The 15,139-nt window shown below is 52.9% G+C and overlaps 1 protein-coding gene across 2 annotated transcripts in view; it reads left to right on the top strand.

The window, feature by feature from the left end:
- The window catches only part of Cntfr (ciliary neurotrophic factor receptor), a 40,714-nt gene extending 28,152 nt beyond the window's left edge, over window positions 1-12,562 (top strand). Inside the window, exons 5-10 of one of the 2 annotated variants that reach the window (XM_090330143.1) lie at window positions 5,592-5,709; window positions 5,864-6,030; window positions 7,166-7,329; window positions 11,063-11,243; window positions 11,640-11,808; window positions 11,900-12,562. In XM_090330143.1, coding sequence (XP_090186269.1) covers window positions 5,592-5,709; window positions 5,864-6,030; window positions 7,166-7,329; window positions 11,063-11,243; window positions 11,640-11,808; window position 11,900 — 800 coding nt within the window. In that variant the 3' untranslated portion in view covers window positions 11,901-12,562. Of the gene's footprint in view, window positions 1-5,591; window positions 5,710-5,863; window positions 6,031-7,165; window positions 7,330-11,062; window positions 11,244-11,639; window positions 11,809-11,899 lie in introns of those variants that run through there. The other variant, XM_090330145.1, reaches the window with a different exon arrangement.
- The last annotated feature ends 2,577 nt before the right edge of the window (window positions 12,563-15,139 follow it).

Below are 15,139 nucleotides of genomic sequence, written 5' to 3'. Positions count from 1 at the left end.
GAATTTTTGGCCTGATGCTCCAACAAGCAAAGCAGGCCTTGGTGGCCAGAGAAAGCTCTTAGACAAGCCAGGCACCAGTGGCTCACTCCTGTAATCCCTACTCAAGAGGCTGAGATCTGAGGATCAAAGCTAGCCCAGGGAGAAAAGTCTGTGAGACTTTTCAACCACCAGAAAAGTGAAAGTAATGCTATGGCTCAAAGTGGTAGAGTGCTAGCCCTGAGAGACAAAGCTTAGGGACCGGTCTTGAGTTCAAGCTGCATGATAGACTCCCCCTCCCCCCAAAAAAGCTCTTAGGTAAATAACTGCAGAAGTTGGCAAGGAAACTGCAGCTCCATAGATATCTTCTGCAAATCTGGTGGATGGAGAGTCTTTGGGGGGACAATCAGGAGTTGATGACTGGTAGCAAGTGGATCAGAGGTTCTAGGGTGAAGGGGGATGTTTGTGCTGAAGATAGAGATCTGGGTGGTTGTCAGCTGTATGACTGTGACTGAGTGAAGTGGGCAAAGGAAAGATGGTGGGATAAGAAGACGATCCAGAATTGTGCCCTGAGGGCCATCCTCATGGAAAGGATTGATGGAAAGAAATGAACCACAAAAAGACAGAAGGAAGAACCAGTAGGAAGGTCCAGGAAGACCAGGTGAGTGTGATTTGGGGAAGTAGTTTAAAGGTACAACATTGACAGAGGGACCCACTAACACAAAAAATGCTCTGAAAAGCTTCCATTTCTTTACTCCTGAGCCGAGAATTCAAGCTGTTCTGGGCTAGTCCCATCTGAGCGTGTTTTACCCCACAGCTGAAAGATATTTCTTTTTATTCTCTGGAAGGTAACTATGAGACAGAGGATCTGTCTCCCAGACAGACTCATTGAAACTCTTGTCAAGGGACGCACAACCATATGAGATGTTAGACCGAAGAGTGGCCCACACAGTAGTGACCCACCAGTGGGAATGAATGAGATGCAAAAATACATTTTGGTGGGGATGTATCTTTCCTCAAGGAAATATGCTTAAATTGAAGAGATGGCATTCAAACACGCTCTTCAAGTTGCAAGCCAAGGGTGGAGTGACCCCTGTTGGTCATATTGAGAAATGCAGGACCAGCTTAAAGGAATCCTCCCTTGTCCAGCCCCCCCCCCATCCCCTTTTAGGGAATCCATCATTAGCGAAGCAGTCAGCCTAGTCCCAAGGCTGTTTACTGAGTGTATGGAGGAAGGATGGGGCCATCTTAGCATCAATCATTCACACCCTTGTAGTCTCTTTTAGGCTCCTTGAAGTCCTCCAGATGGAGAAGGTTGGCAGTGGTAGTTGTTTGGTGATCCTAGGACCCTTTCCCTGATCTACTGTAAGAAGTCAATGGAAGGGAATTAAGTCTTAAAAATGTCCATAATCCCTAACAACAGAACATGCCCCCAGCCTCCCTGTCATGACCAGAGCCCAGCTCATTTAGATCCAGCGCTCACTACTCCCTAGACTTTACGCCTCAGGGGAAGACTGACCTTGAATTGCCTATGGCATTCATAACAGGTACTTATCTCTCATTGCCTTATTTCCTTCTAAAAACCTGGTCAGAGGAGCAGGGGATATTAATCACAATCATCTCAGTCATTTTATATTAGTAACAAGAGACTGGGTTTGGCCACGCTCAATATCAAATTATCCTTCTTGCCAGGTATCAGAGAACAGGATCAGGTTACTTCTGATTTGTGGGTCATTCAGACCGAAAGTTATTTGTTATTCATACTAAATGTGTAAGATTTTTGGTGTCTGTTTTCAGGGAATCTGGTCATAATAATATTGTTAAAAGATTCCTTAACCAGAGTGCTCCCTCATTGCTTCCTCCCTATCTGCCTTCTTGAGTTCACATAGATTCTTGCACAGCTCTAAGGACTTCTCTACTGAGGGTGACAAAAGGACCCCCACATTAGGAAACAGGATCACAATGTGCCTTTCAGTAGCACCATTTTGTTTACCAGACACTGATGATTCAGCATCATTCTGATTTTTAAGCTAAAACAAATCAGAGATTAAAATAATTTTAAATGGACAGTTTCTTGTCCAATATTTCTTTTCTTTTCTATCTTCCCTTCCTTCCTTCCTTCCTTCCTTCCTTCCTTCCTTCCTTCCTTCCTTATGGGTCGTGGGGCTTGAACTCAGGGCCTGGGCACTGTCCCTGAGCTCTTCAGCTCAAGGCTACTGCCCTACCCCAGTAGCCACAGCCCCACTTCCCATTTTCTAGAGGTTAATTGGAGATAAGACTCTCATGTTGTTTAGTGCCTGGGCTGGCTTTGAACCTTGATCCTCAGATTTCAGCCTCCTGAGTAGCTAGGATTATAGGCGTGAGCCACTGAGCCCGGCTGTAATTTCTTTTTTTTCTTTTCAAGAGTGGTCAGGATAGAGACTCCACACTGGTACGGCACTGCTTCTTCCCTAGCCCTGTTTGCCTGGGAAGGAAGAGGATTGTGGATGAATATGCCTGGGGAAAAATCATGAGTAGGGGGGGGCCAGCTGGAAGGGGTTTTTGAGAGTCTAGAACCTGGGATGCTTCCAGGCAGGCCCCAAGGTAAGGTTGAGAAGAGCCATGGGCTTTGAGTGAGTGCAAGGCTGGAGGAGGAGTGTGGGTGTGGTGTGGGCAGGGCTAGAGCCAAAGGGTCACCCTGCCTCACCCTGCCCTGGCCTGAGCTGGCCCAGCCCAGGGTGTGGGTAGCCTGCCCCCTCTTCTCCGGGCCAGCGGGCAGGCCTCATGCGTGCCGGGGGCTCCAGCCCAGGCAGGCTGGCGAGATGAAAGGAAAAACATGCGGTTTGGTGGGCTGGACATGGAAAAACAAGCCAATTAGGAGGAAAACAAACAAACTTCAGGCCAGCAGGGGCACACACACACACATGCACACGCACACACGGCTGGCCCCGCATGGGACTCCCTGACACAGTCCCTTCGGCATCTCAGGAACCCCCACCAGGGGAAACTCAGGATGTGTGGGCACTTAGGACCATGCCTGTGTGCCTAGAGAGGGCTTTTGTGATCTGAATTTGTGCAAACTTTGGCTTACACCCTCCCTGTAGCACCCTCTCACAGGGCGAGACTGTCCAGCGCCTGTGTGTGGACATGCTGAGAATTTACAGCATCTTCCCACACCCAGCTTGAAAAACATGCTCAGGTTTAAGCTCCATCAAATATGTAGTATGTCATGTGTCATGTAGCTGACACTGAGTTTCAAATACAATAGCACATCAGCAGTCACGGAGGACAATCTGCAGCTGAACAGCTTCACCCCGAGGTACACAAAACAGCCATTCAATGTCTTACAGTTGCATGGCTGCACAGAGTCTGGCATATGAAGCCTCTCAGAGCTGCACATAGCGCTTCACAAGCACAGTGCCTTAAAACAACTCCCCCCATCCCACCCCACTCACAACCACACTCACCACAGGCTTCCTGATCCCCCACTGTCCTGCAATCTCACACTTGGTCTCTCACAGCACCCCCATCTCCACCCACCCGGCCCCTCAGCTGGGCTCCAGCTGCAGCAAGTCACTCCTTTTCTTCCTTTGCTTTGTTTTTCTTTCCTCCTTTTCCCTCTGAGAAACCTGGTCCCTGTCAGGAAACCCAAGCCCTTCGCTGCTCAGGGCCCAGGGCCAGGCAGGAGTGGCCAGATGACAGACAAAGCCCCTTCCCCCCCCCCCCCGCCCTGCCACCCCCCTGTGACCTGGCCAGTTAGAGAGGGGAGGTTAAAGAGGAGGCTAGTTTGAAGGGGAGGACAGTCAGAGAGGCGTGGAGGAGACTGGTCAGTGGAGAGGCCAGCCGGGGAGGGGGCCTATGCGTCCAGTGCCATGGCCTGCTCTGCCCTCCAGAGTGCCCCGGGCGGGCGGGCGGGCGGGCGGGCAGCAGGGAGCTGACTCTGCAGTTTCACCCCCTCCCCCAGCGCCCTTCTCCTTTGAAGCTGGGGGTAAGGGGGGGGCAGCGGCAGGAGCGGGGAGTGGAGGCTTCTCAGCCGACCTCGGAATGTCCTTTCCTCCTGGAGCAACTGCCAACTCTGGCTTGGCCCACAGGCCCCCAGAAGACACTTCCTGTGTCCTTGGCCACCCCCCACCCCACCCCCCTGTAGAGCTTGCTACTCGTGGGCAGATAGGGAAGGGAGGCTAAAGGCGTGCAGGATGAGCATGGAACAGACACCAGACAGACACAGCAGGGAGGCTTGCTTCTCAGGGAAGCAGGCAGCAGTGAGCAGACTGCAGGGTGTCCTTGTGTGGGGTCTGTGCTGGCTGGCCACTGGCTTTCCTCTGCAGGCTGGGGGAGGTATCGCCATTCCACCTGCTCTCCACTGAAGTGCTCCTGATGCCTCTTGTGCAGAGCCAGCTCTGGAGTCCAGGGGTTGTGCCTTGTCTCCCTGCACACCCCAGCTTCATGTATACTGCACACAGTGGATATGTACACACCACCGCAGTCACTCCAAATCACGTGTCCATCACGGATGGAAGCCACAGTCCTCCCTGTGTCTCCATGGCCACTCCACAGCATAGACATGTACTCCCCTTCACCCTTCCTTAGCGTATTGAGCTGCCCCCTCCCAGTTCCTGTCCACTTGTCAGGCAGGGGTCTGGGCAGGCACAGAAGGGAGGTATCAGTGTCCCTGGAGCCACAGACTGGACATTCCTTGCCTGGGTCAGATCACAGAAGCTGCCTCCTTCCAGGAACTTGAGCTGCCTCGTCCTTACCCCTTGCCCAATGCCTGAGGGCGGGACAGCTGAGCTAAGTGCTCACAGCAGCAAAAAGTGTGATTAGATAGCAGAAAGGACTTCCTAAGTAGGTGGGTAACTGGCTCGCTGTGTGAGTCCAAGCAGGTCCCTCCCCTTCTCTGGGCTTATTCCAGAGTGAGAGCAGCTGCCGACCAGGTCATGAGCTTCTGAGAGGTTTGTGATGAGGAGCGGGGAGGGAAACAGCGGCTTCCTTCCAACAGGCACTGATGCACATGTGCGCACATCTACACGTACACACCAACTCCCGTACACTCCTCTATGCCACGGATCCCTTTTCCGTATAGATGTGCGTGAAGCATATATATAAACACACATGCAGGTTACTAGCCACCAAGTGTTGCCACTCTTGTGTAGCCATCAGGCCCATCCGTCTGTCTCTGACTCTTCTGAGGAAGGCCTGGGGTGTTTCTTCCCCAAAGAGCACACCCAGTCACCCCAGCAATCAGAGGACCCCTTCAAGACCTGTTGCACCATCTTCCCCTGAGAGTGGACATAGTGTGGCAGGGGCTGTGGGCGGGGACTGATTCCCCCGACATCACCCCCATCCTGTGATTGATGAGCTGAGGCCCGCAGTCCCCTGCTCCCCACAGTTCCTGCCTTTGTGGAGCAGGTGGGGGGTGCTCCTCCGCATGGCCCTTGTTTTTCTTTAATTAAACATCTGGCTCTCTGTGGCCTGGGAAGCTTCAGACCCTTGCTGACAGCCCTCACCCCCCACCTTTGGCATCAATAATGGGTTGCGGCAGGGAGAGCTGGGGCTTTGGGGCCCACCTGTCCCCACACTAGTACAGGGGACTAGAGGCCCCAAGAATGCCCTGACCTTGCTGCCTTCATCCCCAGTGCCACCGAGGGAACCTGTGCTCAGCTGCCGCTCCAACACTTACCCCAAGGGCTTCTACTGCAGCTGGCATCTGCCCACCCCCACCTACATCCCCAACACCTTCAATGTGACTGTCCTGTGAGTATCTGCAGTCCTGACCTGGCCAGTCCTCCCCCAGCTCCCCATCGTGCCCTGACCCCAGCCCAGCTTTGGGCTTGACCTTTCCCCATCCTGTCCCATCCCATCTGAACCTCGAGGTTGCTAATCATGCCTGGCCCTTATTCCTTCCCAGGCACGGCTCCAAAAGTATGGTCTGTGAGAAAGACCCAGCTCTCAAGAACCGCTGCCACATCAGATACATGCACCTGTTCTCCACCATCAAGTACAAGGTCTCCATAAGTGTCAGCAATGCCCTGGGTCACAACGCCACGGCCATCACCTTCGACGAGTTCACCATTGGTGCGTGTGGTGATGGAGATGGGGGAGGGGCGTTGTATTTCGAGTCCCCACTGCATATGCCACTGGATGTAAATAAGCAGAAATATGTCAGAGGTGTACATGAGCACTGGTGGAGATATTCACAACGTGTGCACTCTCTATCTCTCTCTATATATATCAGAGATATGTCTGTGCACTGGTTTATGTATACACATGTACACATGTGTAACACACACCTGTGACTATATAAGTGAATGTTCTTTACTTGCAGGGCCAAAGCTCTCTAGCAGCTCTTTTTGTCATCTCTATGGATCCCAGAGCATGCTATAAGGAGTGGGGGGGTAGAGCAGGATGGGCCAGACCCTTGCACAGCTGCAGCCTCCCCCGCCCCATGTTAATAGCTTCCTTACGTCCTGTGATGAATGAGGTGTCAGAACAGGAGACATGACTGGGACAGATACCGATCTCTCCCTGAACCCTGCCCCCACTCCCCATCCCAGCCAGACCTACTTGCCTTTGCCCCATTCTGGGAAGGCTCGGCTTACTCCTTCCTCATCCCAGCCAGACCCTCTCCTGGTCTCTACACCCTTCCAGATAGAACCTCTGCCTTCCTCTGTTCCATCTTCATCAAATGCCCAGCCTGGTCAGACTCCATAGTCAGATCCCCACCCAGACTATTGTTATATGAAGTGGACATTTAGAGGCTCCCATCAAATACCTAGCCTCCTCTAACAAAGGTCTACAACAAGTGTGGACTGTCTCAACCCAGACTTCCAAAGGAGGCCAAGTATTGATAACAACAGCCAGTGACCTTGACCGTGGTGACCAACATTACCAATGGAGGACATGTCACAGGAAGGCGATGCATTTATTTATTTATTTATTTAGTGATTGTGATTGTGATTGGCTCAAAGTGGTGATCACTGCCTTGAGTGAAAGAGCTCAATGCCCAGAACAGGCCCTGAGTTCAAGTCCCACTACCACCACCAACAACAATAAGTAAATAAGTGATCAGCACTGACAACAGAGAAGAAGGAGAGTAACCATGATGCTCATAACGGTTGACAATAGAACAGAGCAACATGGTGGTTGGAGTTGACAGCCTGGTGATGTCTTCAGAGGTTAGTACATTAATGAATCTGTACCTCGTGAACAGTGAAGCCTGATCCTCCAGAAAATGTGGTAGCCCGGCCAGTGCCCAGCAATCCTCGCCGTCTGGAGGTGACATGGCAAACGCCTTCAACCTGGCCTGATCCTGAGTCCTTTCCTCTCAAATTTTTTCTGCGTTACCGGCCTCTCATCCTGGACCAATGGCAGCATGTGAGTGCCTCACCCCACCCCACCCCACCCCAGTCATGGATGTCTGAATCAGCTGCAAAATCACCCATGCCCCAGGTGGTAGCACTCTAGTGTGGGACCCAGTAACAGGGGAACAAGTGGGCCTGGGAAAATGGACAGTGCCAAGGGAGGTACCCGTACAGAATCTCAGCAAACTGCATTAGTACAGTAGGAACACATCTGGCTGTATGGCAACCCAAAGTAGTGAGCAATATTTACCTCTCTTCACTTCTACCTGCCAGCTCTGACCAAGCATTTTTTTCTTTACACTCTGGTCCAGCATCTGGATGCGCTGAGCCCTGGCAAGCAGGACTGTTGTCAAGAGCCTACAGATGGGCTCAAGTAGGTAGGAGAATGCATTGGATCCAAGCTTGATCCAAGGAATGAGCTGAGGCCATGATTGCCATCCAGGTGCCAATGTCGGATTTAGCTTAAAGGTCAGCTGGAGGTTATAGGTCAGGTGGTAGCCTGGACAGCCAGTCAGGGGTCAAGTTAGGAGAGCACTAGGGCGTAGCTAGAGGCTTTGGGCGTAATTGAAGTTGCTCTCATATTGAGAATCCAACGCTGTCAGGCTGTGGAGATTTGATGTGGGCCAGGAAGTCTGGGCTAGGATCATGGTTGTAAGGGTGCTTCATGAGCAAGCCAGGCTGCCTCCTGGGGGTCAGCTTGTGCCCCCACTGCATCCACCAGGCTCCAGTCGCCTTATCCTCATCTCCCTCTGCCCCTGCCCTACTCCTGCCGCCCCCAGTCTGGCCTTTAAAGTGCGAAATTTGATTCCTGGGTGCCTGTCCAGGTTGTGGGCCTGGCCCCTACAAAGGCTGCTCACACGCTCATGTGTTCCTTTACAGAGTCCGGAGTCCCTCCTGCCTGGCCAGCTGCCCACGCCTAATGCATTGCTAATAACCAGGGTCTAGTTTCACAAGCCCCCCTCCCCCGCTAACGAGCTACAGGCAGCAGCCCTGCGCGTTGCAGCGCACACGCCTTGCAGTGGACCTGGCACACTGCCCACCACACACACACACAGGAACATGCACGCACACACGTGGCTCCCAGCAGGAACCATGTTGCATTCATGCATGGGATTAACATGCCAAGACCATGCACTGGCCTGTACGGTACAGAGCTGACCCCCACACTGACATGTGGTAAGAACTTGTGTGGTCTAAGGCACATCCTAGCCCTGCTCCATGTCACATCAGCATTGGCATTGGTTCGATTTAGGGCTCTTTTCAACTCAAGTTTTGCTGTGAACAGAATCTGTTCTCTTCTATCCTTGGTCTTGGAGAGAGGAAGGTATATGATTGAGAGGAGGAAGCAGAGAAAAACATCACTTAGAATTTTAGGAGGAAAATATAGGCTAGGATTGTCAAAAAAAAAAAAAAAAAAAAAGAATTGTAGCCGGGCGCAATAGTTCCTGCCTATAATCCTAGCTACTCAGGAGGCTGAGATCTGAGGATCTCAGTTCAAAGCCAGCTAGGCACTAAAGACCCTGAGACTCTTATCTCCAATTAACCACTAGAAAACCGGAAGTGGTGCTGTGGCTCAAGAGGTAGGGTGGTAGCCTTGAGCTGAAGAGTTCAGGGACAGCACCCAGGCCCAGAGTTCAAGCCCCACAACTGACCAAAAAAAAAAATTGCAAATACAGGCCAGGACTTGCTCACATCTGTAATCCTAGCTACTAGCTACTCGGGAGGTTGAGATCTGAGGACTGTCGTTCAAACAAGCCAACCATGAGACATAACCAGTTAACTACCAAAAATCTGTGAGTACAGCTGTGGCTCAAGTAGTAAATACAACACTAGCCTTGAGCTAGATAAAGCTCAAGGACAGTGCCAAGAGCCTGAGTTCAAGCTCTAGAATTTGTGCGCGCGCGCACGCACACACACACACGCACACACACACACACACACACACACACACTTGAGACCAGTAGGGCTGACAGTAGCTGTCCAGCATGGACAAGGGTGAGACAAGTACCGGGACCCAGCATGGGTTCCCTGTATCACCTGCTCTGGCCTGGTGGAATGTGTCTGACATTTGCTGCAGCTGACTAGATAGAGGACAGCAAGGTGAGGTGGGTGGCAGTGACTAAGTTCTTGCCAACTGAGGAGCCCTTCTCTTAAGGGAGCAGATTAAGGGATCAGTGACAACTTAACAAGAAGGGTCTGGCCGAGCAGTTGTAACTGCCAGAAAATCATTTGCTCCTGAGTCATATTCCTAGAGGCATAGTGCCATGGGCCCACCGATGAGGTGTCCATTTGAATTGTTCCCCTTTACTCGTGAGTGTGTGTGTGTGTGTGTGAAGACAGATTTAGAGGCCTACATAGACCAGGAATTCTGGAGGGAGAAGGGGCTCAGAGAGCAGAAACTAAGGGTACTTTGCAGAGCAAAAAGAGGTTGGTGGAGGGCAGAGGTTGGTCTGAAGTCTCAGCTTCAGGAGAAGAGAGTTTTTAGAGCCCACCTATCTCTCAGGGCTGGGAACAGGATTTACTGGACCAGAGCTTGGGTTTAAATGTCTCTCCACATGACCCTGCCCTTTACCAGAGCCTCCTGCATCAGAAGGACAAACCCAGAAGAATTGGGTGAGGGACGAGGGAGGGTGGCGTTCTGCTCTGCTTGGACCTGAACACACATGTGTGAATATAAGAACATACATATGGGCACATGTCGTCATAGCCTGTCAGGTCAGGTAGCCCACACTCCAGTTTTCTGGGGGAAAGATTGGAACAGGGACCAAAAAAGCCCTAAAGCCAGACGTGCCCTAGAGCGGGGGCCCCCTCCTCCGCCCCCACTGACTGCCCCTGTTTACGAGGCGGCTTAATGAGGCAGCGGGTGCCGCTGAGATGAACCAGAGCCCAGCCTGGGTCTGGGAGGGGCGCGGGACAGGCAGGCCAGCCGGAGACGGGGGGGGGGGGGGGGGGGGGGGGGGGGGGGGGGGGAACCAGCAGGATGGGGCCAGCCTTTGGGTTGGGGTGGTGATACCTCCAGGAGGAAATGGAGCAGCTGTTCTGCCACCCCAAGGACTGCCTCCACCCCTTTCCGCCTTAGGCAGGGTGATGACCATGTGAAGGCCTTCTTGGGAGAGGTCCAGCTGGGGCCACGGGGGTGGTGTACCAGGCATCTGGGAATATGGGCTCTGCACTGGAACCTTGCTTGCTTAATTCTGTTTGGTGCTTTCCCCCTTGCTTAGTCCCTATGATCACCCTAAGAGGTAGATACTGTTGTTAACACCAGTGCTAAGCCATGGAAGCTATGTAGTAAGTAAGGGATGAAGCCAAAATTTCAACTTGGGTAGCCTAACTCCAGTGTCAGTGCTCATGTCCTTCATCTTGAGGAAAGGGGCGGAGCGGGGAAGAAGAAACCATTGCCTTTCTTTCTCCACCACTCTTCCTCTTGGTACCTCTGGGCGGGGGCATGCGGGATGGCTGGGGATAGCTGGGACAACAGAAGCATCATAGCCGCCAAGCTAAGGCTTCCTGTTTTCTCCTGGGATATCGTAGTGTCCTTCGGGATTTCAGTGCTCTCCTATAGGACTGCAGTCCCTTGGGGGTATTCTCCCCGACATGCTCTTACTCTCCCATATAGATTTCCTTCCAGGGGTGCCTTCAATCCCCTCTTCCCAGAGGTCTCCTTGCTTCTTCTGGGGGGGGGAACCTCACTCTCATCTGCCTAGGTATTACCCCCCTATTCCTCCAATCCCATGATTTGGCTACAGGTGGAGCTGTCGGACGGCACAGCACACACCATCACGGATGCTTACGCTGGCAAGGAGTACATCATTCAGGTGGCAGCCAAGGACAATGAGATTGGGACATGGAGTGACTGGAGCGTGGCTGCTCATGCCACACCCTGGACTGAAGAACCACGACACCTCACCACTGAGGCCCAGGCCCAGGGTGAGCCTGCCTTTGCCCCTGCTCCCTCATGGCCTGTCCTGTTGCCCGTTTCTTTCCTGCTCCCTCTAGCTCCTCCAGGAGTGAGAGCCTCTGCCCCATACTCTGAAAGTCCCCACTCCCATCTGTCGTCTCTCTAATCCCTGCGTTCCTGGTCCTTTTTATCTTGACATTCTTGGTAGGGTTGCTGGGTTCCTGGGTGCATGGATTGTCTGTGAGCCTTAGGAAACAGGATCTGCCTGTTGGGAGAGGCAGGGAGCACTAGAAAGGAGACGGCCGCCTGTGAGGGGAGGCAGCGCCTGCCATGTAGGAAGCAGGAACAGCGTGCCTTATGAGCTTGTAGATCAGAGTGGGGACCTAAGGCATGTCCGTGCCCTAAGTTCCCTCCATATTCCCCAGAGACCACGACCAGCACCACCAGCTCACTGGCTCCCCCTCCCACCACGAAGATCTGTGACCCCGGGGAGCTGGGCAGCGGCGGAGGACCCTCAGCACCCTTCGTCATCAGTGTCCCTGTCGTTCTGGCCCTGGCTGCCGCTGCTGCCCCTGCCAGCAGTCTCCTGATCTGGTAATGTTGGGCAGGGTGAGGTGGCACGGGGAGCCGGAGGGGAGCTTCTATCCCAGCTTTATCCCTCATACCCCCTACTCTGTCGTCCCAGAGCCCGGCATCCCGTGGAGGACATGCCAGAGCACCTGCAGAGGAGCAGGAGGCCGGAGCTGAGCCTGCAAGACCCCGGTTTCTATTTTGCACACGGGCAGGAGAACCTTTTGCATTCTCTTCAGACAATTTGTAGAGTCCCCGGCAGGCCCGGGCCTGCCGCCCAGTCCCATGCGGAGCCCCACCACACCAAGCCGGCCCTCCTCCCTTGCTCAGGGGAGAAGGACCATGCAGCTAACCCACCCACCAAAGACCCCCCCCTTTACCCTGGCCCCTCCCTTGGGCTGGATCCTCCAATGCCAGCGACTCCCAGGAGCCCTTGGGGGGGGGCCTGAGGGGAGCCCCTCACATCCAGTTTCTCCTCCTGCCCCAGCCTCCTGTCTGTCCCAGGGTCTCTGTTGCCACCATCAGATTATAAGCTCCTGACGCTGGGGGGGGGAGGGGAAGCCATCCCTCCCCCTCCCCCCCAGTGCCCATACTTTAAGTCCCCCACCTCAGTCTCCTACCTGTTTTGTATGACCCTCCCCAAGGCCTGTCCTACCCCCAGTATTTAATGCCTCCGTCAGTCCCTCTAGTCTGACTCAATGGTAACTTGCTGTATTTGAATTTTTTATAGATGTATATACTGGGGCGGGAGGGGAGGGGTGGGTTCTCATTAAACGTCATCATTTCATGAGTCCTTGGAACAGAGCCACTTTGCCCCGGTACTGTTCTTCCAAAGACCCTTCCCCAGAGGCCTGGAGGAGGAGGAAATATGGTTGAGGAAGATGGGAGGGCAGTGGCATCGTGTGCTGTCCTGGCTGAAGTTGGGCTTCTCTGGAGTACACACCCAGAAACCAATGAGTGTCAAACGGGACCTCCTCGAGGCTGATCCCACATAGGGGTAGCAGAGCAGTCCTGAAGGTTGCTGCATTCCTTTCTCTTTTTTGAATTGTTTTCTTTTTCTTTTTTATTATCGAAGTGATGTATAGAGGGGTTACAGTTACATTCGCCAGATAGTAGGTGCATTACTTCTCACACATTGATACCCCTTCTTATGTTTTTGTCCCCATTTCCCTCCCCCAACCCCCTCCCCATCATCTTGTTTTCCCCCCTTCCAGCTGCATTCCTTTCATGTGTCATCTCCAGAACTGCTTTCCAAGACTGTCCAGACAAAGATGGGAGATGATGGGAAGGCCAGGCCTTATATGTAGGAACGAGGGTGTGTGTGTGTGTGTGTGTGCAAGAGGGGAGGGAAAAAAAGAGAGAAAAAGAGATAGTCTGAGCTCTGCCATCTGGGAGATGTAGACCAAAGTGCCAACAGGTTGGGCCTAGGGCTCAGCCAGACCATAACATCTCAGAACAAAATGTTCTGAGTCTAGCCATTCGATGAGGCCACTTGAAGGAGACTGCTTAGAGTGCAACTAGAGCAGGGTTTGTGTGGCAGCCTGGAGTTATGGGATGGAGGGCTGACCCCCAGGTTTACATAAGAGTTAGGACTCAATGTAGAGCCAGAGAGGGATAGGACTTTGATTACAGAGTGGCCAATCTTTAGTAAAGTTCCATACCTTTCTAGTCTCTAAACTGGGGTCGTCCAAGGTCCCTTGACTTCTCCTGGCTGCCCTAGGCTTGACAAGGCCCAGGATTCCCCATAGAAGTCACTGGGGTTTCTTAGCTGAGAATGTTCTGGAGCTACAGCCGAGCTGGCAGACTCGTTTAACTTAGGGGTACAGGTAAGGAAATGGACCCCAGCCCTTGCCTGGAGAGCTAGGCTTGGCCTTGCTGTGGGTGAGATGTGGACTCAAAACTATGTGCACAGTTGGGCTCTAGTAACACATGCCTGTAATCCTAGCTACTCAGGAGTCTGAGGTCTGAGGACCATGGTTCAAATCCAGCCCAGACCAGGAAAGTCCATGGGACTCTTACCTCCAATTAACCACCATACAACCAGAAGCAGAGCTGTGCCTTGAAGTGGTAGCACACTAGCCTTGAGCAAAATTGCTCAGAGGCAGGGCTCAGGTCCCCAGAATTCAAGCCCCATGACCGACAAAAGCAGAACACAACAAAAACTCATGTGCACACTGACCTGTCCACAGATATGTCTGCCCTGACACAGTTCCTACAGCGGGTTATAAGCACTGTAGTCCCCAACACCATCACAATCCCATCCCCAACCCAAACCCTTCTTAGATCAGGCTTCAAAGCTTGCCAGACCAAACTAGGCCCAGGAGAGTCAGTCCAGATGATGCAAGCTACAGCATGGCGGTGACTGGTTCTCCTTAGGCCAGAGGAAGAAGAGCACTCCCGATGGAGACATGGGAAGGGGAGGTTGGCAGCCACAGCAGTGGGAGAACGGGGCTCCTCATTCCCAGGAAGAAGATCTTGGGCATCTGGGAAGGGGCTGTGGGCCTTCCCTTGTGCCCAGAACTCTCAATTTTGCCTGTTTGGTTACTCCCCTTGAGCTATGGCTCAGGCAAGAACCTGACTTCAGGGCCCAGCAGTGGTAGAGAGACTAGTGAGTTGCCAAAGACAACCTATGGTATTCAAGCTATAATATTCCTAGCATATGTCAACTTCTAGCCTTGTCTATGTTTGAGATGGGTGAGCTGGAGTTACAGGATCTCTGGCCTGCACTGTCTTTCCCTTGAGAGCCTTGGGCAGCCTTGACCCACTCACCGCCCACCCAGGGCTTGGGCATCAGCAATCTGGCCTCCATTAGCAACATGGGAAAGCAATTATGTGGGGGCTGGGGAGGAGGGGGGCCTACTGGAGTCTTGGAGACTGATGGAGGAGATGACTTGGGTATCTCCCTGCCCCCAGCTCTTTCCAGAACCCTGCTGGGCTGTGGCGTTGCTTGTGGAGTGGGCCTGGAAGTGACTATTCCTCCTTGCAGGTCCAGGTCCCTACACCTCACACTGATGGCCTTGGAGGGTCTTGGCTGCTGTCTGCTGCGGCCAAGTATATTGTCCCTCCACATTCTGGTTCCCAGGAGCATTGCGAGGGTTGGATCCCAGAACCAATATGCACAGTGGCCCAGTGACCTGACCTCCAGCCCACTAGCTCTGTTTACTCCTCCAAGGAACGATGGGAACACAACCCCCTCCAAACGATTTCTACTTTCAGTGTAGCTCTGTCACATTCTTACAATTCCAGCCCCCCCCTCTCTTGTTGAACCCATTCCCCCATCACTTTATATTCCATCCCTCTCTCTAAGTATGACTTTGTCCTGGTCTCTACCTTTGTATTTTTTTTTTTTTAATTC

Source organism: Megascapheus bottae, chromosome 3 (genome assembly GCF_031878675.1).
Source record: "Megascapheus bottae isolate mThoBot1 chromosome 3, mThoBot2.hap1, whole genome shotgun sequence".
Lineage (NCBI taxonomy): Eukaryota > Metazoa > Chordata > Mammalia > Rodentia > Geomyidae > Megascapheus > Megascapheus bottae.
The sequence above is the reverse complement of the archived record's forward strand: the minus strand, read 5'-3'. Positions and strand labels throughout refer to the sequence as shown.